At 41.7% G+C, this 25,758-nt stretch overlaps 1 protein-coding gene and 1 long non-coding RNA gene across 3 annotated transcripts in view; both read left to right on the top strand.

Annotated features, from left to right (window-relative positions):
• Positions 1–25,758, top strand: part of cssa29h8orf34 (chromosome ssa29 C8orf34 homolog) — a 170,877-nt gene that overhangs the window by 40,276 nt on the left and 104,843 nt on the right. The window contains exons 3-4 of one of the 2 annotated variants that reach the window (XM_014181035.2): positions 3,213–3,341; positions 24,760–24,879. In XM_014181035.2, the coding sequence (XP_014036510.1) occupies positions 3,213–3,341; positions 24,760–24,879 (249 nt within the window). Of the gene's footprint in view, positions 1–3,209; positions 3,342–24,759; positions 24,880–25,758 lie in introns of both variants that reach the window. The other variant, XM_014181034.2, reaches the window with a different exon arrangement.
• Positions 12,365–14,257, top strand: LOC123731535 (uncharacterized). The gene is made up of 2 exons (XR_006762693.1): positions 12,365–12,613; positions 13,638–14,257. It is a non-coding gene; the product is annotated as an uncharacterized lncRNA (long non-coding RNA).

Here is a 25,758-nt window from a genome sequence, read left to right as displayed (position 1 = left end):
GAAAGTATTCAGACCCTTTCACTTGTTCGCCATTTTGTTACGTTACAGCCTTATTCTAAAATTGATTAAATCATTTTCCCCCCTCAATCTACACACAATACCCCATAATGACAAGAAAAACACGTTTTTAGAAATGTTTGCAAATGTATAAAAAACTGAAATATCACATTGATATACAGTACCAGTCAAAAGTTTGGACACACCTACTCATTCAAGGTCATCTGATGCATCACTCTCCTTCTTGGTCAAATAGCCCTTATACAACCTGAAGTTGTGCTGGGTGATTGTCCTGTTGAAAAACAAATGATAGTCCCACTAAGTGCAAACCAGATGGGATGGTGTATCACTGCAGAATGCTGTGGTAGCCATGCTGGTTAAGTGTGCCTTGAATTCTAAATAAACCACTGTCAGTGTCACCAGCAAAGCACCATCACACCACCTCCTCCATGCTTCACGGTGGGAACCACACATGCGGAGATCATCTGTTCAGCTACTCTGCATATCACAAAGACACAGCGGTTGGAACCAAAAATCTCAAATTTGGACTCATCAGACCAAAGGACCGATTTCTACCAGTCTAATGCCCATTGCTCGTGTTTCTTGGCCCAAGCAAGTATCTTCTTCTTATTGGTGCCCTTTAGAAGTGGTTTCTTTGCAGCAATTTTACCTTGAAGGCCTGATTCACACAGTCTCCTCTGAACAGTTGTTGTTGAGATGTGTCTGTTACTTGAACTCTGTGAAGCATTTATTTGGGCTGCAATTTCTGAGGCTGGTAACTCTAATGAACTTATCCTCTGCAGCAGATGTAACTCTGGGTCTTCCATTCCTGTGGCGGTCCTCATGAAAGCCAGGCTCATCATAGCGTTTGATGGTTTTTGCAACAGCACTTGAAAAAAACGTTCAAAGTTTTTACATTTTTTCTGGATTGACTGACCTTCATGTGTTAAAGTAATGATGGACTGTCATTTCTCTTTGTTTATTTGAGCTGTTCTTGCCATAATATGGATTGGTATTTTACCAAATAGGGCTATCTTCTGTATACCACCCCTACCTTGTCACAACACAAATGATTGGCTCAAATGCATTAAGAAGGACAGAAATTCCACAAATTAACTTTTAACAAGGCCCACCTGTTAACCTCTCTGGGCTAGGTGGCACCAAATCTTCCCACCTACGTAACAGCCAGTGTAATCCTGTGGCGCGTTATTCAAAAACCTCAAAAATGCAAAAACTTCAATTTTTCAAACATATGACTATTTTACACCATTTTAAAGACAAGACTCTCGTTAATCTAACCACACTGTCCGATTTCAAAAAGGCTTTACAACGAAAGCAAAACATTAGATTATGTCAGCAGAGTACCCAGCCAGAAATAATCAAACACCCATTTTTCAAGCTAGCATATAATGTCACATAAACCCAAACCACAGCTAAATGTAGCACTAACCTTTGATGATCTTCATCAGATGACAACCCTAGGACATTATGTTATACAATACATGCATGTTTTGTTCAATCAAGTTCATATTTATATCAAAAACCAGCTTTTTACATTAGCATGTGACTAGCATGTGACTAGCATTCCCACCGAACACTGCCGGTGAATTTACTAAATTACTCACGATAAACGTTCACAAAAAGCATAACAATTATTTTAAGAATTATAGATACAGAACTCCTCTATGCACTCGATATGTCCGATTTTAAAATAGCTTTTCGGTGAAAGCACATTTTGCAATATTCTCAGTAGATAGCCTGGCATCACAGGGCTAGCTATTTAGACACGCAGCAAGTTTAGCACTCAGCAAAGTCACATTTACTATAAGAAAAATGTTATTACCTTTGCTGTCTTCGTCAGAATGCACTCCCAGGACTTCTACTTCAATAACAAATGTTGGTTTGGTCCAAAATAATCCATCGTTATATCCAAATAGCGGCGTTTTGTTCGTGCGTTCAAGACACTATCCAAAGTGTAAATAAGGGTCACGAGCATGGCGCAATTCGTGACAAAAAAATTCTAAATATTCCATTACCGTACTTCGAAGCATGTCAACCGCTGTTTAAAATCCATTTTTATGCAATTTTTCTCGTAAAAAAGCGATAATATTCCGACCGGGAATCTGCATTTAGGTAAACAGAGGAAAGAAAATAAAGCATTCGGTCGACTCGGGCACGCGCCTAAGCCCACAGTACTCTGATCGGCCACTTGCCAAACGCGATAAAGTGTTTCAGCCAGAGCCTGCCTCGATATCCTTTAGCTTTTTCCCGGGCTCTGAGAGCCTATGGGAGCCGTAGGAAGTGTCACGTTATTGCAAAGATCCTCAGTCTTCAATAAAAAGAGCCAAGATAAACACAACTTGTCAGACAGGCCACTTCCTGCATGGAATCTTCTCAGGTTTTGGCCTGCCGTATGAGTTCTGTTATACTCACAGACACCATTCAAACAGTTTTAGAAACTTTAGGGTGTTTTCTATCCAAAGCCAATAATTATATGCATATTCTAGTTACTGGGCAGGAGTAGTAACCAGATTAAATCGGGTACGTTTTTTATCCAGCCGTGTCAATACTGCCCCCTAACCCTAACAGGTTAATTGAAATGCATTCCAGGTGACTACCTCATGAAGCTGGTTGAGAGAATGCCAAGAGTGTGCAAAGCTGTCATCATGATTTATTTAACACTTTTTTGGGTACTACATGATTCCATATGTGTTATTTCATAGTTTTGATATCTTTACTATTATTCTACAATGTAGAAAATAGTACAAATAAAGAAAAACCCTTGAATGAGTAGATGTGTCCAAACCTTTGACTGGTACTGTGAATGTTCAGACCCTTTACTCAGTAATTTGTTGAAGCACCTTTGACAGCGATTACAGCCTTGAGTCTTCTTGGGTATGACGCTACAAGCTTGGCACACCTGTATTTGAGGAGTTTCTCAGATTCTTCTCTGCAGATCCTCTCAAGCTCTCAGGTTGGATGGGGAGCATCGCTGCACAGCTATTTTCAGGTCTATCCAGAGATGTTAGATTGGGTTTAAGTCTGGCCTCTGTCTGGGCCACTCAAGCCACTCCTGCATTGTCTTGTCTGTGTGCTTAGGGTTGTTGTCCTGTTGGAAGTTGAACCTTCACCCCAGTCTGAGGTCCTGAGCACTCTGGAGCAGGTTTTAATCAATGATCTCTCTGTACTTTGCTCTGTTCATCTCCTCCCAGCAGAGAGTAAAGGACGTCGTGACTTCAGGAGTAATGAGAAGCCCTGGCAGATCCATCCTAAGAAACCCAAGAAGTCTAAGAGTGATCTGGCTGTGTCTAACATCTCCCCTCCCTCACCAGAGTCCAAGTCCCGTGAGTGTATCTGTATTTGAATGCTGTGTATCTGTGAGAGCCTCTGTATCGGCCTTCTCTAGTCCAACAGACTGTTGTAGAGGTTTGCATAGGAACCGTTCACCCTTTACGTTGATACCTGCTGTACCTTAAGTATTCACCTCATTGCTTTCAGCCTTCCCTTTTATACACCTATATAACCTTTAACAGTCCTGTCAGTACCTCTGTCATTACAAATTGATGACGGAACCTCTCGGCAGCAGATGTAGCAGGTGCCAACCCTGCCTATCTTTTCTGAACAAAGTCCATCGATAGTAATACAAATACCAGAAAGCTTTCTTTGCTTTTGGTGTGACAGACACATCAGGTCTTAGTGAAGGTGGTGTCACGGCACAGCGCTTACAATCTCCCCTAAACTCCAGCAAGCTGAACTACAGGTTTGAGTACGAACCGTTCATCCATTGCATTGATACCTGTTGTACCCCAATTATTCACCTCATTAGTTTCAATCTCCCCTTTTAATTGGATGTAATTTCCCATTAAATTAGTCATGGTTTAACTGTGCTAGAGCCAGATGAGTACACTACCGGAGGGTCTATAGCACAGATAACTGAGGGGATGGAATCTGAACGAGAGAGAGAGAGAGAGATGGGTCAGAGAGAAAAAGAGAGATTGAGATGGAGTGAGAAACTTCAATAATTCAGTATTGCTCTCTGTCTCTGCCAGTCCCAGGCTATTTCAGGCTGTGGTCAGACCATTGCTCACGAGGAAATGAATGTGAGGATCTGTCTCTATCTCCGTGTCTGTGTGTGTCTACTCTGGTGGCCCTGATTCTGAAGCTTTTCCAACATAAAACACTATACCTTAACTGGCAGTAAAGAGACAGAGCTGTGCTCCTCTCAAAGCTGCACCAGAATATAATGGGAGATGTTTTTAAACATACATTCCCAGCGGGAATCAAATGCACAATTCTGACATTTCAAGCTCCATGCCTTACTAACTGAGCCACAATGGACCACAGGATACCTTCTTATACGATGTGCATTTCAGTCATGAAACATACACTGAGTGTACAAAGCATTATGAACACCTGCTTTTTTCCAGATGAAAGCTATGATCCCTTATTGATGTCACTTGTTAAATCCACTTCAAGTCAGTGTAGATGACGAGGAGGAGACGGGTTAAAGAAGGATTTTTAAGCCTTGAGACAAATGAGACATGGATTGTGTATGTGTGCCATTCAGACGGGGGGGGTATCTCTGTATTTGACTTATAGTAACTTATCATAAAAGAACTGAGCTTTCTCTATGTAAGGGTGCTCTACTGTGTTCTGCTCCACGTGCAGGCTTACATCCACTATCAGAGAGATATTACACCTTTGTCTTTCCGTTACTACCACAGTCCAGAGAAGGGGTTGAATGGAGCTGAAGGGTGGGACTAATAACAACAAGATACCAAATGTAAAACATACGGGGTCTGTAAAATGTATATAGGTTCAGAACTTTTGTGAAATAGCACAGTTACAAATATATGGCAAATCAAACTGGATGGACATCATAAATAGAGGAAGGCCAGGACAAAAACAAACATAATATAACTATTGTAAAATACATTGTGTCTGTAAAATGTATATAGCATGTATAAGCTGGAAGTAGAAGCCTCAGTGTTGTTGTCCATTAGTTTACTCCAATTAGGGGATGGGTGGAAGGGTTAAAGGAAAATAATAAAGGAAAATATATTTCAAAAAGATATGTATATTTATATATGTATATATGTATGTGTATTTGTATGTGTATGTTTGTCTATATGTATGCATGTTTATATATGTATATGTGGGTATGTGTATATATGTACAGTCGTGGCCAAAAGTTTTGCGAATGACACAAATATTAATTTCACAAAGTCTGCTGTAACACTTTGGGCTTTGTGGGTGTGGAGTCAGGCGCAGGAAGCAGGAAAATGTTTGGTACAATATGTCATTTAATAAGTACTGAAAACTGAGGAAATATGTCCAAACACAACAGGGCGAAACAATAACCCCAAAGTCCAAAATACATGTACCACAAAACATACAAAGTGACGACACGTAACAAGCCCGCACACAGAACAGGTGGAGAGGCGGGGTTAAATAATAAAACGAATTACTAATGGGAAACAGGTGTAACTCATAAAGACATAACTAACAGAAAAACGAAAAAGGGATCGATGGCAGCCAGTAGGCCGGTGACGACGACCGCCGAGCGCCACCCGAACAGGGAGAGGAACCGCCCTCGGCAGTAGTTGTGACAGTACCCCCCCCCCGACGCGCCGACACCAGCCTCGAGGTCGACCCGGAGGACGAGGCGCAGGGCGATCCGGATGGAGGCGATGAAAATCAACTAACAATGATGGATCCAGTATGTCCCCCACCAGGACCCAGCACCTCTCCTCCGGACCGTACCCCTCCCAGTCCACGAGGTACTGCAGGCCCCCCACCTAGCGTCTTGAGTCCAGAATGGAGCGTACTGTATACGCCGGGCCCCCCTCGATGTCCAGAGGGGCGGAGGGACCTCCGGCACCTCACCGTCTTGTAGGGGACCACCGGCCTGAGGAGAGACACATGAAACGAGGGGTTAATACGATAATAAGAAGGGAGTTTTAATCTATAACACACCTCGTTTATTCTCCTCAGGACTTTGAAGGGCCCTACACGCTGCGGACCCAGCTTCCGGCAGGGCAAGCGGAGGGGCAGGTTTCGGGTTCGAGAGCCAGACCCTGTCTCCCGGTGCGAATATGGGAGCCTCACTGCGGTGGCGGTCAGCGCTCCTCTTTTGCCTTTCTCCTGCTTGTTTAAGGGATTCCTCCACCGCAGGAGCCTCGGTCTGACTCTGATGCCATGGTGCCAGGACCGGCTGGTAGCCTAACACACACTGGAAAGGCGACATGTTAGTGGATGAGTGGCGGAGTGAATTTTGCGCCACCTCAGCCCAGGGTAAATACCTCGACCACTCACCTGGCCGGTCCTGGCAGTACGACCGCAGAAACCTACCCACCTCCTGGTTCTCTCTCTCCACCTGCCCATTGCTCTCGGGGTGATAACCGGAGGTCAAGCTAACCGAGACCCCCAGACGCTCCATAAACGCCCTCCATACATGGGACGTGAACTGGGGACCCCGATCAGAGACGATGTCCTCCGGCACCCCGTAATGCCGGAAGACATGGGTGAATAGAGCCTCCGCAGTCTGTAGGGCCGTAGGGAGACCGGGCAACGGGAGGAGACGGCAGGACTTAGAAAACCGATCCACAACTACCAGAACCGTGGTATTCCCCTGAGACGGGGGAAGATCGGTAAGAAAGTCCACCGACAGGTGAGACCACGGCCGTTGTGGAACGGGGAGGGGTTGTAACTTCCCTCTAGGAAGGTGCCTAGGAGCCTTACTCTGAGTGCATACCGAACAGGAAGAGACATAAAACCTCACGTCCTTAGCCAAGGTGGGCCACCAGTACTTCCCCCTAAGGCCTTGCACTGTCCTCGCCACCCCAGGATGACCCGACGAAGGTAGCGTATGAGCCCATCGAATCAATCGATCACGAACACCAAGCAGAACGTATTTACGACCGGTAGGACAATTTGAAGGCGCAGGCTCCATTTGCAACACCCGCTCAATGTCCGCGTCCACCTCCCATACTACTGGTGCTACCAGCTTAGAGGCTGGAAGGATGGTAGTAGGATCGATGGGCCTATCCTCAGTGTCATAGAGGCGGGACAGCGCGTCAGCCTTAGTGTTCATAGAGCCTGGTCTATATGACATCCTGAACTGAAATCGGGTGAAAAACAAGGCCCACCTTGCCTGACGCGGATTCAGTCTCCGGGCTGCCCGGATATACTCCAGGTTCCAGTCATCAGTCCAGAGGAGAAAAGGGTGTCTAGCCCCCTCAAGCCAATGTCTCCACACAGTCAGAGCCTTAACCACAGCTAACAACTCACGGTCCCCCACATCATAGTTACGCTCCGTCGGACTGAGCTTCTTAGAAAAGAAAGCGCAGGGGCGGAGTTTCGGTGGCGCACCCGAGCGCTGTGATAGAACGACACCCACCCCAGCCTCGGATGCGTCCACTTCCACTATGAACGGCAAAGAGGGGTCCGGGTGCGCCAACACGGGCGCATCAGTGAACAGCGCTTTCAACTGGTTGAAGGCTCTGTCCGCTTCAGCCGACCACCGCAAACGCACCGGTCCCCCCTTCAAAAGTGAGGTAACGGGAGCCGCAACTTGGCCAAAACCCCGGATAAACCTCCGGTAGTAATTGGCAAAACCCAAAAACCGCTGCACCTCCTTCACCGTGGTGGGAGTCGGCCAATTACGCACAGCATTAACACGATCACACTCCATCACCATCCCTGAGGTGGAAATGCGATAACCCAGGAAGGAAACGGCTTTTTTGAAGATCTCACATTTCTCAGCCTTGACGTATAGATTATGCTTCAGCAGTCTACCAAGCACTTTGCGCACTAGAGACACATGCTCGGCACGTGTGGAGGAGTAAATAAGGATATCATCGATATACACAATCACTCCCTGCCTGTGCAGGTCCCTAAGAATCTCATCCACAAAAGATTGAAAGACGGCTGGAGCATTCTTCAACCCATACGGCATGACGAGGTACTCATAGTGGCCCGATGTGGTACTAAATGCGGTTTTCCACTCGTCTCCCTTCCGAATATGCACCAGATTATAAGCGCTCCTGAGATCCAGTTTCGTGAAAAAACGCGCTCCGTTTAAACGATTCCACTGCGGTAGCAATGCGAGGTAGCGGGTAACTGAACCCCACTGTGATAGAATTGAGACCTCTATAATCAATGCATGGACGCAAACCTCCCCCCTTTTTTCACGAAAAAGAAACTCGAGGAGACAGGTGAAATGGAGGGCTGAATGTACCCTTGCCCCAGAGCTTCCGTGACATATGTCTCCATAGCCAATGTCTCCTCCTGGGACAATGGGTACACGTGACTCTTAGGAAGCGCAGCGTTATCCTGGAGGTCTATCGCACAATCCCCCGGTCGATGAGGTGGTAATTTAGTCGCCTTCTTTTTACAGAAGGCGAGAGCCAAATCGGCATACTCAGGGGGAATGCGCACAGTGGAAACCTGGTCTGAACTCTCCACCGACGTGGCACCAATGGAAACACCTAGACATCTACCTGAACACTCCTCTGACCATCCCTGGAGAATCCCCTGTTTCCACAAAATCTTAGGATTGTGACTAGCTAACCAGGGCACCCCCAGCACCACTGGAAACGCAGGTGAGTCGATAATAAAGAAACTAATTTGTTCCTTATGATTCCCCTGCGTTACCATGTCCAGTGGCACCGTGGTCTCCCTGATCAGCCCTGACCCTAATGGTCGGCTATCTAAGGAGTGCACGGGGAAAGGGGAATCTAACGGTACCAGCGGAATTCCCAACTTAAGGGCTAGTCCGCGATCCATAACGTTCCCAGCTGCGCCTGAATCGACTAGCGCCTTATGCTGGGAAAAGGGAGCAAAATCAAGGAAAAAAATTAAGACAAACACGTGACCAACAGAGGATTCTGGGTGAGTGTGGTGCTGACTCACCTGGGATGAATGAGGAGTGTTCTGCCTGCCCTCTCGACTCCCAGAGGGACCCCCCCAGCACTGATCGGCCGTGTGTCCTCGTCGACCACAATTGGTGCAGGAGGGGCGCCCTCCTCCGGTTCCCCTTGTGTAAGGTCTGTCGTCAGGAATGGACCAAGGCGCAGCGGGAATGTGGATACTCATATTTTTAATAAACACAAGTAAAGCATCCACAGGAAAAAAAACAATAAACACAACAGGAACAGTATTGCAGGCACACAAAACGCAGTGCAAAAACAACTACCCACAACCCCAAGGAAAAACACACACTACTATATAGGACTCCCAATCAAAGGCAACTCAACACACCTGCCTTCAATTGGGAGTCCAACAACCAACTCACACGTAACACAAACTCTCTGCCACGTCCTGACCAAAACTAATACAATTGCTCCCTCTGCTGGTCAGGACGTGACAGTACCCCCCCCCAAAGGTGTATTGACACGGCTGGATAAAAAACGTACCCGATTTAATCTGGTTACTACTCCTGCCCAGTAACTAGAATATGCATATAATTGGCTTTGGATAGAAAACACTCCAAAGTTTCTAAAACTGTTTGAATGGTGTCTGTGAGTATAACAGAACTCAAATGGCAGGTCAAAACCTGAGAGATTCCTTTACAGGAAGTGGCCTGTCTGACCATTTATTGTCTTTCTTTGACATCTCATTCCATTACAAAGGATCTCTGCGGTAACGTGACACTTCCCACGGCTCCAATAGGCTCTCAGAGCCCGGGAAAAACCTGAATGTCATCATTCCAGCCCCAGGCTGAAACACATTATCGCCTTTCTCAAGTGGCCGATCAAGGGACTGTGGGCTTAGGCGCGCCCCCGTCTTTGTGTTTTTTCCTCTGTTTACCGAAAAGGAGATTCCCGTTCGGAATATTATTGCTTTTTTACGAGATAAATTGCATAAAAATTGATTTTAAACAGCGGTTGACATGCTTCGAAGTACGGTAATGGAATATTTAGAATTTTTTTGTCACGAATTGCGCCATGCGCACGACCCTGATTTACCATTTCGGATAGTTTCTGGAACGCACGAACAAAACGCCGCTATTTGGATATAACGATGGATTATTTGGGACCAAACCAACATTTGTTATTGAAGTAGAAGTCCTGGGAGTGCATTCTGACGAAGACAACAAAGGTAATAACATTTTTGTTATAGTAAATCTGATTTTGGTGAAGGCTAAACTTGCCGGGTGTCTAAATAGCTAGCCCGTGATGGCTGAGCTATGTACTTAGAATATTGCAAAATGTGCTTTCACCAAAAACCTATTTTAAAATCGGACATATCGAGTGCATAGAGGAGTTCTGTATCTATAATTCTTAAAATAATTGTTATGCTTTTTGTGAACGTTTATCGTGAGTAATTTAGTAAATTGTTAGTGGAGCCAGTGGAATCCCGTGGCGCATTATTCAAATACCTTAGAAATGCTATTACTTCAATTTCTCAAACATATGACTATTTTACACCATTTTAAAGACAAGACTCTCGTTAATCTAACCACACTGTTCGATTTCAAAAAGGCTTTACAACGAAAACAAAACATTAGATTATGTCAGCAGAGTACCCAGCCAGAAATAATCAGACACCCATTTTTCAAGCTAGCATATAATGTCACATAAACCCAAACCACAGCTAAATGCAGCACTAACCTTTGATGATCTTCATCAGATGACAATCCTAGGACATTATGTTATACAATACATGCATGTTTTGTTCAATCAAGTTCATATTTATATCAAAAACCAGCTTTTCACATTAGCATGTGACGTTCAGAACTAGCATACCCACCGCAAACTTCCGGTGAATTTACTAAATTACTCACGATAAACGTTCACAAAAAACATAACAATTATTTTAAGAATTATAGATACAGAACTCTTTTATGCAATCGCTATGTCCGATTTTAAAATAGCTTTTCGGTGAAAGCACATTTTGCAATATTCTGAGTAGATAGCCCAGCCATCACGGGCTAGCTATTTAGACACCCACCAAGTTTAGCCCTCACCAAAGTCAGATTTACTATAAGAAAAATTGTATTACCTTTGCTGTTCTTCGTCAGAATGCACTCCCAGGACTTCTAATTCAATAACAAATGTTGGTTTGGTTCAAAATAATCCATAGTTATGTTCAAATATCCTCTGTTTTGTTCGTGCGTTCAAGACACTATCCGAAGGGTAAAGAAGGGTGACGCGCCCGACGCGTTTCGTGACAAAAAAATTCTAAATATTCCATTACCGTACTTCGAAGCATGTCAACCGCTGTTTAAAATAAATTTTTATGCCATTTTTCTCGTGAAAAAGCGATAATATTCCGACCGGGAAATCCTGTTTTAGTTCAAAGACAGAGAAAATAGAAACATGGGGTCGCCTCGTGCACGCGCCTCAGTCTCATTGTACTCTGATCGACCACTTACCAAAGGCGCTAATGTTTTTCAGCCAGGGGCTCCAAATACATCATTCAGCTTTTTCCCGCCTTCTGAGAGCCTATGGGAGTCATAGGAAGTGTCACGTTACAGCAGAGATCCTCAGTTTTGAATAAAGAGAGTCAAGAAGCCCAAGAAATTGTCAGACAGGCCACTTCCTGGAAGGAATCTTCTCAGGTTTTTGCCTGCCATATGAGTTCTGTTATACTCACAGACACCATTCAAACAGTTTTAGAAACTTAAAGGTGTTTTCTATCCAAAGCCAATAATTATATGCATATTCTAGTTTCTGGACAGTAGTAATAACCAGATTAAATCGGGTACGTTTTTTATCCGGCCGTGCAAATACTGCCCCCTACCCCCAACAGGTTAAATAATAAAACGAATTACTAATGGGAAACAGCTGTAACTCATAAAGACATAACTAACAGAAAAACGAATCGATGGCAGCTAGTAGGCCGGTGACGACGACCGCCGAGCGCCACCCGAACAGGGAGAGGAACCGCCCTCGGCAGTAGTCGTGACATCTGCTGCCTCAGTTTGTATGATGGCAATTTGAATATACTCCAGAATGTTATGAAGAGTGATCAGATGAATTGCAATTCATTGCAAAGTCCCTCTTTGCCATGCAAATGAACTGAATCCCCAAAAAACATTTCCACTGCATTTCAGCCCTGCAACAAAAGGACCAGCTGACATCATGTCAGGGATTCTCTCGTTAACATAGGTGTGTGTGTTGACGAGGACAAGGCTGAAGATCACTCTGTCATGCTGATTGAGTTCGAATAACAGACTGGAAGCTTCAAAATCAAAATGCTTGGAATCATTGTTCTTCCTCTGTCAGCCATGGTTACCTGAAAGGAAACACGTGCCATCATCATTGCTTTACACAAAAAGGGCTTCACAGGCAAGGATATTTCTGCCAGTAAGATTGCACCTAAATCAACCATTTATCGGATCATCAAGAACTTCAAGGAGAGCAGTTCAATTGTTGGGAAGAAGGCTTCAGGGCGCCCAAGAAAGTCCAGCAAGCGCCAGGACCGTCTCCTAAAGTTGATTCAGCTGCTGTATGACAGAAAATGAAACTTAAAAGCAGACCCTCATTCGTTTGCATATTGCCCAAACGACACACCATTGTCATAACTTCCTTGAGAACTGTTCTAAAGTAATCTGTTGAATCACTCTTACCTTATCTGTACCCTGAGATCAACAACACCTAGACAACATTAGGTAAGTACTTTATCCATCTAATCGTGATCATACTTGATAAGTTTTACATCTTGGTTTCAATATTCCGACTGCATTTTGGTTATTTTTGGAATCTGTCGATGAGCAGTTTGTTTAGGATGTCCTTTGCCTTGACTATTTTAAATCCTCTCTGTAAAATGTGCATATGATCAAAGAGTAGGTCACCAACAAAAAAGCGAAACAATTGAATGAATGCATACCATGACATTTTCATATAAACATTTTGAACCTTACGTTTTTTGTTTATAATGTTGTGAAAATAATGGAGATTTGTTACCGTCACCCATAGAAGTTAAGCTACATATGTAGGATTTTAACTCGAGCCAGTTTGCTACAGCAGGATAATAATCCTGCAGCAACATTGGATTATAATAATTGACAATTTTGTAGTTCATAATTTTTTTAATGTCAAAGTAATACAACTTTAGATGCCTTTTTAAAACTCAAATACACTACAAGTTTACATTTCCTGCTGTGAAGGAAAATTCTCAGCAACAAAAAAGTTTGCCATAATGTTGTGTGAACAGACCTTTGATGGGGGAGGTGCTCAAGGTTTAAAAAAAAAGCCACACTCACTCATCACATATTGTAGGGTAAACAAGCTAGAACCACAGATGAAAGGGAGGTAGTGAAAGTATCTTTGCTAGAATCACTACTGTGGTGGTCTATATCAGCTCATCATCCCAAATGCAGATGAATCAGCTAGTTAGTTATGCTTTCAAAACAAGCTAACTAGTCTTTACTTGATTTAAATCTGTTCTGCTACTGACAAACAGTCAAACTGCAGCTGCCCCTTTTCCTGTCCCTGATCCTGAGACGACACATGGTAGCAACCCTAAGTAACCTACTAAAACACCACCAATCAAAAGGGCACTGTTTTAATAGTAGGGACAAAGTGCAGGTGCTCCAGTACCCCTAGGACTCTATCTGTACATGTACCTGACTGACCATATCATTAGGGTGTAGTACCTCTCTCACGTCGCTGACAGTCCTGTCTTCTTTACAGCAGCATTTACACAACCATGTGGGCAGAAGATGACTTCACTCTTCCCTCTGGGTCAGTGCGACTGGGCCTATCTGAACCACAAGATGACAATACCTACGTCATGTACCACGGCACCACTAGGCTGGCCGCAAATGAAATCCTGAACACTGGTTTTCGTCAGTCTCATGGTGGTATGTTGGGGCGTGGAGTGTACCTGAGCCGAGACCTGATGAAGGCAAGCAGGTACCCCCTGGATCTTCCTGAACATCGGAGGGTTGTCATCCGAGTCAATGTCAATGTGGGCAAGGTGAAAAGAATTGACTATCAGTATCATCCTCTGCAGACAACCTGGCATGAGAACGGTTACGACACCGCCTGGGTCCCTCCTAACTGTGGTATGGTGAAGAGTGGTCTAGAAGAGGACTGTGTCTGGAATCCAAAACGCATCACTGTCTTAGGTACCATCCAGCCTAATATGCAACAGCCCCAGTGTCATTCACGCTGGTGATGAAGGGATGGATAATGTGTAACAATATGAAAAGAAAATACATTGAATGTATTTCAACAGTATGTCATTTAGTCTCATTGACTAAAACAACAGTTGATTTTGACCAATAAATTGTTACAACAATAAACCGTCATCTCTTGTTATGTCATTGATCAACATTCCATTATCATGACGTTTCCTATGCCATGACAGAGAGAACATTTACAAGAAAACGAAACTATGGTAGCTCACCATTTCTTCTCCTGACTGCAGGGCGAGGTCTAAGAGATCAAGATAAAAGCAGATAATCTATAAATATACTGTAGGTACACTGATTATGGGTGAATCACTCTATTCATTTCAACAAACAAAAATAAAGGTATGAACATACGGTTTACATACATGTGTCTATTATTATTCAACATACTGTTAACATACAGTGCATGTGTCATTCCTCGTTTGTTTCTAGTCTTTCTATGCTACTGTTACAGTTGACCATTACAATGGAAAAAGGTATGAAGGAGAAGAGAAAAATAGAGAGAGGAAGGAAGGAAGGAAAGAAGGAAGCAAGATAAAGGAAAGGGAGGAGAGGAAGAACAGCAAAGACTAAACATGCCTCTGCTAACTTGTATGTGTGTTAAGACTCCGTTTGACTCATGTTGGAAATGAATTCACACTAAATAACAACAGATAAAATCCTCCTATTCTTCCTCAAAACAAAATGTCAAAAAGGTAGATTAAATACCTGTGTACTCTCCAGGTTTATAACTTAACATGGACATCCCCCTACTGTAGAATACTTCTAGTAATCCAGTGGATTTCAGTCATGAAACATATACATGAAACATACTGTACATGAAACATGCATAACACATGGTATCACTGTATCTTTGTAGAACACGTTTAGTACTGTACTTTACACAGATGGCTGATGCAATTCAAAGTAGTCATCCATACAGTAGTAATGTTCAGAGATACAACACAGTACAGTGATGTATGAAGGAGAGGCACTCACTTCTCAGGAACATAGAAGGGCAGAATCCATCAAACTATTGTGTATAACATAACAAAACCAAGGTCGTGATTTGGATCAAGTAAAATAAATCGTATATTAGGATAAGCAAGTTCCTAAATTGTAAAAATACTGTCTTTCACCAGTATTGTACAGTTGTTTGTTTGTTTATGTCTGACATTATGAAAAGAAAAATAGATTGAATGTATTTCAACAGTATGCAATTTAGACTAATTGACTAAGACAACAGTTGATTTTGACCAATAAGTTGTTACAACAATAAACCATCATCTCTTGTTATGTCATTGATCAACATTCCATTCTCATGACGTTTCCTATGCCATGACAGAGAGAACATTTACAAGAAAACGAAACTATGGTAGCTCACCATTTCTTCTCCTGACTGCAGGGCGAGGTCTAAGAGATCAAGATAAAAGCAGATAATCTATAAATATACTGTAGGTACACTGATTATGGGTGAATCACTCTATTCATTTCAACAAACAAAAATAAAGGTATGAACATACGGTTTACATACATGTGTCTATTATTATTCAACATACTGTTAACATACAGTGCATGTGTCATTCCTCGTTTGTTTCTAGTCTTTCTATGCTACTGTTACAGTTGACCATTACAATGGAAAAAGGTATGAAGGAGAAGAGAAAAATAGAGAGAGGAAGGAAGGAAGGAAAGAAGGAAGCAAGATAAAGGAAAGGGAGGAGAGGAAGAACAGCAAAGACTAAACATGCCTCTGCTAACTTGTATGTGTGTTAAGACTCCGTTTGACTCATGTTGGAAATGAATTCACACTAAATAACAACAGATAAAATCCTCCTATTCTTCCTCAAAACAAAATGTCAAAAAGGTAGATTAAATACCTGTGTACTCTCCAGGTTTATAACTTAACATGGACATCCCCCTACTGTTGAATACTTCTAGTAATCCAGTGGATTTCAGTCATGAAACATATACATGAAACATACTGTACATGAAACATACATAACACATGGTATCACTGTATCTTTGTAGAACATGTCTAGTACTGTACTTTACACAGATGGCTGATGCAATTCAAAGTAGTCATCAATACAGTAGTAATGTTCAGAGATACAACACAGTACAGTGATGTATGAAGGAGCAGCACTTACTTCTCTGGAACATAGAAGGGCAGAATCCATCAAACTATTGTGTATAACATAACAAAACCAAGGTCGTGATTTGGATCAAGTAAAATAAATAGTATATTAGGATAAGCAAGTTCCTAAATTGTAAAAATACTGTCTTTCACTAGTATTGTACAGTTGTTTGTTTGTTTATGTCTGACATTATGAAAAGAAAAATAGATTGAATGTATTTCAACAGTATGCAATTTAGACTAATTGACTAAGACAACAGTTGATTTTGACCAATAAGTTGTTACAACAATAAACCGTCATCTCTTGTTATGTCATCAATCAACATTCCATTATCATGACTTTTCCTATGTCATGACAGAGAGAACATTTACAAGAAAATGAAACTACAGTAGCTCACCATTTCTTCTCCTGACTGCAGGGCGAGGTCTCAGAGATCAAGATAAAATACGATCATCTATATATTAATATACTGTAGGTACAATGATTATGGGTGAATCACTGTATTCATTTCAACAAACAACAAAATAATAATCATTTGTGTAAACAATATTTGTGCCTATTGCGTACATTGCGCAATAAAATATGTTCAAAACACACTACAAATCATGACCATTACGGCAGCACAATCTCGTCTTTTATCATGTTTAATAGCTTCATCTCCCAGGAAATTAAGGCATCAACATACAGTTTACATACTGTACATGTATAAAATGTCATTTCTCGTTTGTTTCTAGTCTTCCGATGCCACTGTTACAGTTGACCATTATAATGGAAAGAGGTAGGAAGGAGAAGAGAAAAATAGATAGAGAAAGGAAGGAAGGAAGGAAGGAAGGAAGGAAGGAAGGAAAGGGAGGAGAAGAACAGCAAAGACTAAACATGAGTCTGCTAACTTGTGTGTTAAGACACCGTTTGAATCATGCATGCAATGAATTTACACTAAATAACAACAGATAAAATCCTCTTATTCTTCCTCAAAACAAAATGTCAAAAAGGTAGATTAAATACCTGTGTACTCTCCAGGTTTATAACCTTAACATGGACATCCCCCTACTGTAGAATACTTCTAGTAATCCAGTGGATTTCAGTCATGAAACATATACATGAAACATACTGTACATGAAACATGCATAACACATGGTATCACTGTATCTTTGTAGAACACGTCTAGTACTGTACTTTACACAGATGGCTGATGCAATTCAAAGTAGTCATCAATACAGTAGTAATGTTCAGAGATACAACACAGTACAGTGATGTATGCAGGAGCAGCACTCACTTCTCAGGGACATAGAAGAGCAGAATCCATCAAAATAGTTTTAGATTACTGCTTCAGATGACTTTCTAGAACATTTAGTAGTGGCCCTGCTTTCACCCACCCATTTCCTGCCCCTATTTGAGATCATTTCAAAGGTATGTATTTTTCATAAGGGTCTAATACTGTATGTCCTGATGAATATAGATCTCTCTCCATTATCGTCAGACAGTAAAGTCTACAATCAGAACTGCTCATGTAATCCAAAACTCTGTGTGTGTGTTTGTGTGTGTCTGATGGATTATTACTACAGATGTCGGATCTTTACTTGATCATTTTTTTGTCGCTGAGAATTTTCCTGCTGCATCAGGAAATTCAAATGAGCTCCATGAGTCCCTGAAAAAGAGCAGTTCTCCTTCGCTCCATGCTGGGCATTCAAGTGAATAGGATCACGGTTCACCATCAAATTAATGTTCTCTCTTGCTTGCTTAAACGCTACGCCTAGGTCCTAGTTCTGTAACATTCAAATGTACAAAAATGTATCTGAAAAGCAGCCAGACACATCATCAACCAAAAAATGTACATAGCTTAATAACAATATAGATAATGGTCTCCACTAGCCTACAATATACAAGTGTTAAGTGTATGGTAAGGTCAGAATTGAGTTCAATTGTGGTCTCCACTATGCTGTTTTTCTCTCGGTTCCTGAAGCTTTTCCAATATCAAACACTATATCTCAACTGCCAGTCTGGCATTGAAGAGACAGAGTTGTGCTCCTCTCTGCACCAGAATATAATGGGTTGAGATACACCTTTACAAGCTCTTGCCATTTAGCTGATGCTTTTTTCTGTGCACATATTGGTATTGGTGGCCCTAGCGGGAATAAAACTCACAATCCTGGCGTTCCAAGTGAAACTCCCTACATGACCATAGGATACCCTTATCCTATTTGGAGTCCGTTGGTTGTGTCTTAGTGGATTTCAGTCATGAAACATACATAGGATCTCTGCATCTGAGAGAGAGAGAGAGAGAGAGAGAGAGAGAGAGAGAGAGAGAGAGAGAAGGGTGTAAACTATTAGTAAATCTGCCCCCTTTCATCTTTATATTTACCTTGGCCATGTGATAACCTGTTTGATGGGAAAGAAAATGTGCAACTAGAACCTCATTTGTTTACATATTAACGACACGCCCTTGTCATAACTTCCTCTAGAACTGGTATAAAGTCATCCGTTGAATCACTCTACCATACCTGTACCCTGAGATCAACATCATCTACACATACAGATCTGTCATTAGGTAAGTACTTTATCCAACTAATGTTGATCAAACTTGCTAAGTTTTACATTTTGTTTCTGACATTCCAACATTGCATTTTGGTTATTTTTGGAATCTATTGATGAGCAGTTTGTTTAGGATGTCCTTTGCCTTGACTATTTTAAATCCTCTCTGTAAAATGTGCATATGATCAAAGAATAGGTCACCAACAAAAAAGCTAAGCAATTAACCGAATGCATACCATGACATTTTCATATAAAAATGAATTTGTTTATAATGTTGTGAAAATAATGGATATTTGTTACTGTCACCCAGAACAGTTAAACTACTACACGACATGTCCCTCAGACGGCATAATAATATAGACTAGCCACAGGGTCGTGAACAGACCTTTGATGGGGGAGGTGCTCAAAGTTTAAAAAAGCCACACTCAGTCATCACACATTGTAGGGTAAACAAGTTAGAACCACAGATGAATGGGAGGAAGTAAAAGTATCTTTGTTAGAATCACTACTGTGGTGGGCTATATCAGTTGATCATCCCAAATGCAGATGAATCAGCTAGTTAGTTATGCTTTCAAAACAAGCTAACTAGTCTTTACTTGATTTAAATCTGTTCTGCTACTGACTAACAGTCAAACTGCAGCTGCCCCTTTTCCTGTCCCTGATCCTGAGACGACACATGCTAGCAACCCTAAGTAACCTACTAATGGCAGTAATCATTTCACACTCACCACCCAGCGCTGTAGATCACTCCTCCATGCAGGTAGAAGGGTGGGGAGGGGACTTTTTTAAAGATTCATGAGTTTATGAGAACATCTAGTTTGATGGGCAATTTGTTACATGTAAAATAACAAGAGAGAAAATAAATTAGTTTAAAAACACCACCAATCAAAAGGACAATGTTTTAATAGTAGGGACAATTGGCTCTTGCTCCAGTACCCCTAGGACTCTATCTGTGCATGTACCTGACTGACCATATCATTAGGGTGTAGTACCTCTCTCACGTCGCTGACAGTCCTGTCTTCTTTACAGCAGCATTTACACAACCATGTGGGCAGAAGATGACTTCACTCTTCCCTCTGGGGCAGTGCGACTGGGCCTATCTGAACCACAAGATGACAATACCTACGTCATGTACCACGGCACCACTAGGCTGGCCGCAAATCAAATCCTGAACACTGGTTTTCGTCAGTCTTCTCGTGGTATGTTGGGGCGTGGAGTGTACCTGAGCCGAGACCTGCAGAAGGCAAGCAGGTACCCCGTGGAACTTCCTGAACATCAGAGGGTTATCATCCGAGTCAATGTCAATGTGGGCAAGGTGAAAAGAATTGACAATCAGTATCATCCTTTGCGGACAACCTGGCATGAGAACGGTTACGACACCGCCTGGGTTCCTCCTAACTGTGGTATGGTGAAGAGTGGTCTAGAAGAGGACTGTGTCTGGGATCCAAAACGCATCACTGTCTTAGGTACCATCCAGCCTAAAATGCAACAGCCCCAAATGCAACAGCCTCATTTATGCTGGTGATGAAGGGTGGATAATGTGTAACAATATGAAGAGAAAAATACATTGAATGTATTTCAACAGTATGTAATTTAGTCTCATTGACTAAAACAACTGATTTTGACCAATAAATTGTTACAACAACAAACCGTCATCTCTTGTTATGTCATTGATCAACATTCCATTATCATGACTTTTCCTATGTCATAACAGAGAGAACATTTACAAGAAAATGAAACTATGGTAGCTCACCATTTCTTCTCCTGACTGCAGGGCGAGGTCTAAGAGATCAAGATAAAAGCAGATAATCTATAAATATACTCTAGGTACAATGATTATGGGGGAATCACTCTATTCATTTCAACAAACAACAAAATAAACAAAACAATGAACATTTAGTGAAAATAATATTTGTACCTATTGCTTACTTTGAGCAATGAAATATGTTAAATAGCAGAATAGACGGAATAGATTTTTTCTCTCCATAGGAAGACAAGTAGTGTGTGTTTGTTATGTATCTTGTTGGTGAGAGTTTATTGCAGGGTAACCGTGCACTTCAAAACAGGCTAGAAAGCATGAACATTATGGCAGCACAATCTCATCTTTTATAATAATATTTAATAGCTTCATCTCCCAGGAAATAAAGGCATCAACATACGGTTCACATACATGTGTCTATTATTATTCAACATATTGTTAAAATCAAATCAAATATTATTGGTCACATACACGTGTTTAGCAGATGTTATTGCAGGTGTAGTGAAATGCTTGTGTTTCTAGCTCTGACAGAGCAGTAATATCTAACAGTTTCACAACATATACCCAAAATACACATAAATCTATGTAATGAATGTATTAAGAATATATATACATATATGTCAGAGCGGAATTGGAATAAGATACAGTGGCATATTATAGAATACAGTATATACATATGAGATGGGTGATGCAATATTTACGAACAATTAAAGTGACTAAGATACCGTAGAATAGTATAGAGTACAGTTTACAGAGTAATGCAAGATACGGAGACATTATTAAAGTGGCTAGTGTTTCATTTCCTTAAAGTGGCCAGTGATTCCTAATCTTTGTCTATAGGCAGCAGCCTCTGATTTGCTAGTGATGGCTGTTTAGTATCCATTAACATACTGTACATGTGTAATATTTCATTCCTTTGTTTCTAGTATTTCTATGCTACTGTTACAGTTGACTATTACAATTGACAGAGGTAGGAAGAAGAAGAGAAAAATAGATAGAAAGAGGAACGAAGGAAAGGGAGGAAAGAAGGAACAGCAAAGACTAAACATGCCTCTGCTAACTTGTGTGTGTTAAGACACCGTGTGACTCATGCAGTAAATTCATTCACACTAAATAACAACAGATAAAATCCAAAATGTCAAAAAGGTAGATTACATACCTGGGTACTCTCCAGGTTTATAACTTAACATGAACATCCCCCTACTGTAGAATACTTCTAGTAATCCAGTGTATTTCAGTCATGAAACATACTGTACATGAAACATGCATAACACATGGTATCACTGTATCTTTGTAGAACACGTCTAGTATTGTACTTTACACAGATGGCTGAAGCAATTCAAAGTAGTCATCCATACAGTAGTGATGTTCAGAGATACAACACAGAACAGTGATGTATGAAGGAGCAGCACTTACTTCTCTGGAACATAGAAGAGCAGAATCCATCAAACTAGTTTTAGATTACTGCTTCAGATGACTTTCTAGAACATTTAGTAGTGTCCCTGCTTTCACCAACCCATTTCCTGCTGTATTTCAGATCATTTCAAATGTATGTATTTTTCATAAGGACCTAATACTGTCTGTCCTGATGAATATAGATCTCTCTCCATTATCTTTCATGTAATCCAAAACTCTGTGTGTGCGAGCAATGTGTGTGCGGGGGTTATTACTACAGATGTCGAATTTTAACTTGGTCACTGTTTTGTCGATGAGCATTTTCCTGCTGCATCAGGAAATTCAAATGAGCCTCATGAGTCCCTGAAAAAGAACAGTTCTATTTCTCTCCATGCGGAGGCAGTCGAGTCATTGGGATCACGGCTTGCTATCCAAATAATGTTCTCTCCTGCTCGCTTAAACTCTAGGCCTAGGTCCTATTTCTGTAACATTCAAATGTACAATAATGTATCTGAAAAGCAGCCAGACACATCAACAACTGTTGTTTTACATGGCTTAATAACAATATAGATATTGGTCTCCACTAGCCTACGACATACAAGTGTGAAGTGTATGGTAAGGTCAGAATTAAGTTCAATCGTGGTCTCCAATATGCTGTTTTTCTCTCGGTTCCTGAAGCTTTTCCAATATCAAACACTATATCTCAACTGCCAGTCTGGCATTGAAGAGACAGAGTTGTGCTCCTCTCTGCACCAGAATATAATGGGTTGAGATACACCTTTACAGGCTCTTGCCATTTAGCTGATGCCTTTTATCTGTCCAAATATTGGTATTGGTGGCCCAGCAGGAATCAAACCCACAACTTTTGAACAGACTAAGGGCGATTAATGTATTTGACAAGCATTCTGTACAATAGAAATAAAGAATTTAATCGTTTACCACGGCAAATCTACTATGCCAATTTACCTGACACATTGTATTAATGGAAACTAATGTTGGTGTAGCATATTGTTGTTATTTTATTTGTTTCCTATTTATCTTATCCAAAAGTGTCTGGTATGTTCATTTCTCATCAAGATATCCTTGCACTGTCTATATTTGAAATGTGTAAATAAATCAAAGTCAATCGGGGGGATTGAGTTATTTGTGGAACCTCATGTCGTAGCCTAGTGGCGGCGTGGGCCAGAATTGAACCCACGCCGACACGTTATGCTTGTATGTGCGCTGCCACGCTGAATGCAGCGGCCCTAACCACTAGACCACTCCAGACCACATTGAACTCAATTTTGACCTTAGCATACACTTCCCACTTGTATGTTGTAGGCTAGTGGAGACCATTATCTATATTGTTATTAAGCTATGTAAAATGATGGTTGTTGACGTGTCTGGCTGCTTTTCAGATACATTTTTGTACATTTGAATGTTGCAGTAATAGGACCTAGGTTTAGCGTATAAGCGAGCAAGAGAGAAAATAATTTTGATAGCAAGCCCTGATCCCAATGACTCGACTGCCCCGCATGGAGAGAAAGAGAACTGCTCATTTTCAGGGACTCACAAGTCATATTTTAATTTCCTGATGCAGTAGGAAAATTCTCTCTGACAAAAGAGTGATCAAGTTAAGATCCGGCATCTGTAGAGAATAGGGTGCCATTTGGGACTTAGGCAAAGCAAAGCACTACGTGTATGTCCATTATTATCCCTAACCGGGGGTATTAGTGCAGTAGACCGGTTCCATATGGATGGTTTATTCAGAGATGTACTTTACACTTAGTGTTCAAAACATTAGGAACACCTTCATAATATTGAGTTGCACCCTCTTTTGCCCTCAGAACAGCCTAAATTCGTTGGTGCATGGACTCTACAAGCTGTCGAATGCATTCCATAGGGATGCTGGCCCATGTTGGCTCCATTGCTTCTCACAGTTCCCAAGTTGGCTGGATGTCCTTTGGGTGGTGGACCATTCTTGATACACACAGGAAACTGTTGAGCGTGAAATAGCCAGCATCGCTGCAGTTCTTGACACAAACCGGTGCTCCTGGCACCTACTACCATACCCCGTTCAAAGGCAAATATTTTGTCTTGCCCATTCACCCTCTGAATGGCATACATACACAATCCATGTCTCAATTGTCTCAAGGCTTAAAAATATTTCTTTAACCTGTCTCCTCCCCTTCATCTACACTGATTGAGGTGGATTTAACAAGTGACATCAATAAGGGATTACAGCTTTCACCTGGATTCACCTGGTCAGTTTATGTCATGGAAAAGGCAGGTGTTCTGAATGTTGTGTACACTCAGTGTAGGTGTTGGAACATAATGATGCACATAAGATGTGGGTTAAGTTAAAGACTACATGTATATTCCTCTATCCCTAAAGGATAATATTTCTCCCCCTCTCCCTCCATATTTCATGTATATATCTCTATCTCTTCATTCATGAATTAAACATCACAGCGAGAGAGAGATTTAGAGGGAGCGAGAGATGGAGAGGGAGATAGAGGGGCCCAGGGCTAAGGCAGGGGGACACTGGAGGACGTTGGTGAGACGATAATGAAATCTGGGTCATTTCCTCTTTTTGTTTGTCCCATTTTCATCTGTTAATCATGCTGTAAAGTCCTCCAGGCCTCGAGGGAGACCAGTGGTCATGGAGGGGACACATCGACTTTCCTCCAAGCTTTTCCATACAGAACACTTCTCTTGATATCTAAGCTTTATTGACATATGTGAAAGTTAATGACTTTCTCATTTCTCAAGTTATGGTTTGTTTCAGTGTTGAAGAACATTTCAATGAAATTGCTCTGTGTGTTTGTGCGTTTCAGTGCCGCGGTCCATAGAGCACCCATCGTGGGAGTGGAGGGAGAGCAAAGACTTTGATGAGCTCAACCACATCCTGCAGGAGAGCAAGAAGCTGGGCAAGGCTCTGGAGAACCTGTCACGCAGTGAGTCTAGTAACTAAACCCTAATACTGTACCCTAAACCCTAATACTGTACCCTAAACCCTAATACTGTACCCTAAACCCTAAAGCCAAGGCTCTAGAGCAGGTATTCCCAAACTGGGGTACGCGCAATGCCGTCGGGGATACGCCAAATAAAAATGTGATTCACAGAAGAAAAAGAAAGAAAAAAATAGTATTTTTTTACACTTTTTTCTTCACATTTTCAAACAGTCCATTTATATTTTCCAACATTTGGGGTGAGTTTTTTTTCCTCGCCTGAGTAGCCTCATTTCACTGTCAAAAATAAAACTAAACCATCTAGTGTTCAACGAAATAACAACACAATGTCAAATACAGGTAGCCTAGTCAAATAATTAACATCCAATCACATTAACCATTACTCTCTTGCGGGAATTCCACTAACGATCCGTATGTACTGTAGCCAAACATAGCTTCTGCTCATGTTGATATCTGTACTGATGTTGCAAAAGCCATGACAGGTAGACATAGTGGAGTGGTAACGCGCGTGCAAGCAGTTGCTCCCGATCCACCGAGAGGCTCTTGCTGCCAAGGGAATGCCTGACAGCTTGAAAGACGTTTTGGACACTACAGTGAAAATGTTTAACTTTGTTAAATCAAGGCCCCTGAACTCTCGTGTATTTTCTGCATTATGCAATGATATGGGCAGCGACCATGTAACGCTTTTACAACATACCGAAGTACGCTAGTTATCAAGGGGCAAAGTATTGACACGTTTTTTTAAATTGAGAGACGAGCTTAAAGTTTTATTTACGATGACGAGTTTCTCACACGACTGGTCTATCTGGGTGATGTTTTTTCTCGCCTGAATGATCTGAATCTAGGACTACAAGGACTCTCTGT

The sequence above is a fragment of the Salmo salar genome, chromosome ssa29 (assembly GCF_905237065.1).
Source record: "Salmo salar chromosome ssa29, Ssal_v3.1, whole genome shotgun sequence".
NCBI classification, from domain to species: domain Eukaryota; kingdom Metazoa; phylum Chordata; class Actinopteri; order Salmoniformes; family Salmonidae; genus Salmo; species Salmo salar.
The sequence above is the reverse complement of the archived record's forward strand: the minus strand, read 5'-3'. Positions and strand labels throughout refer to the sequence as shown.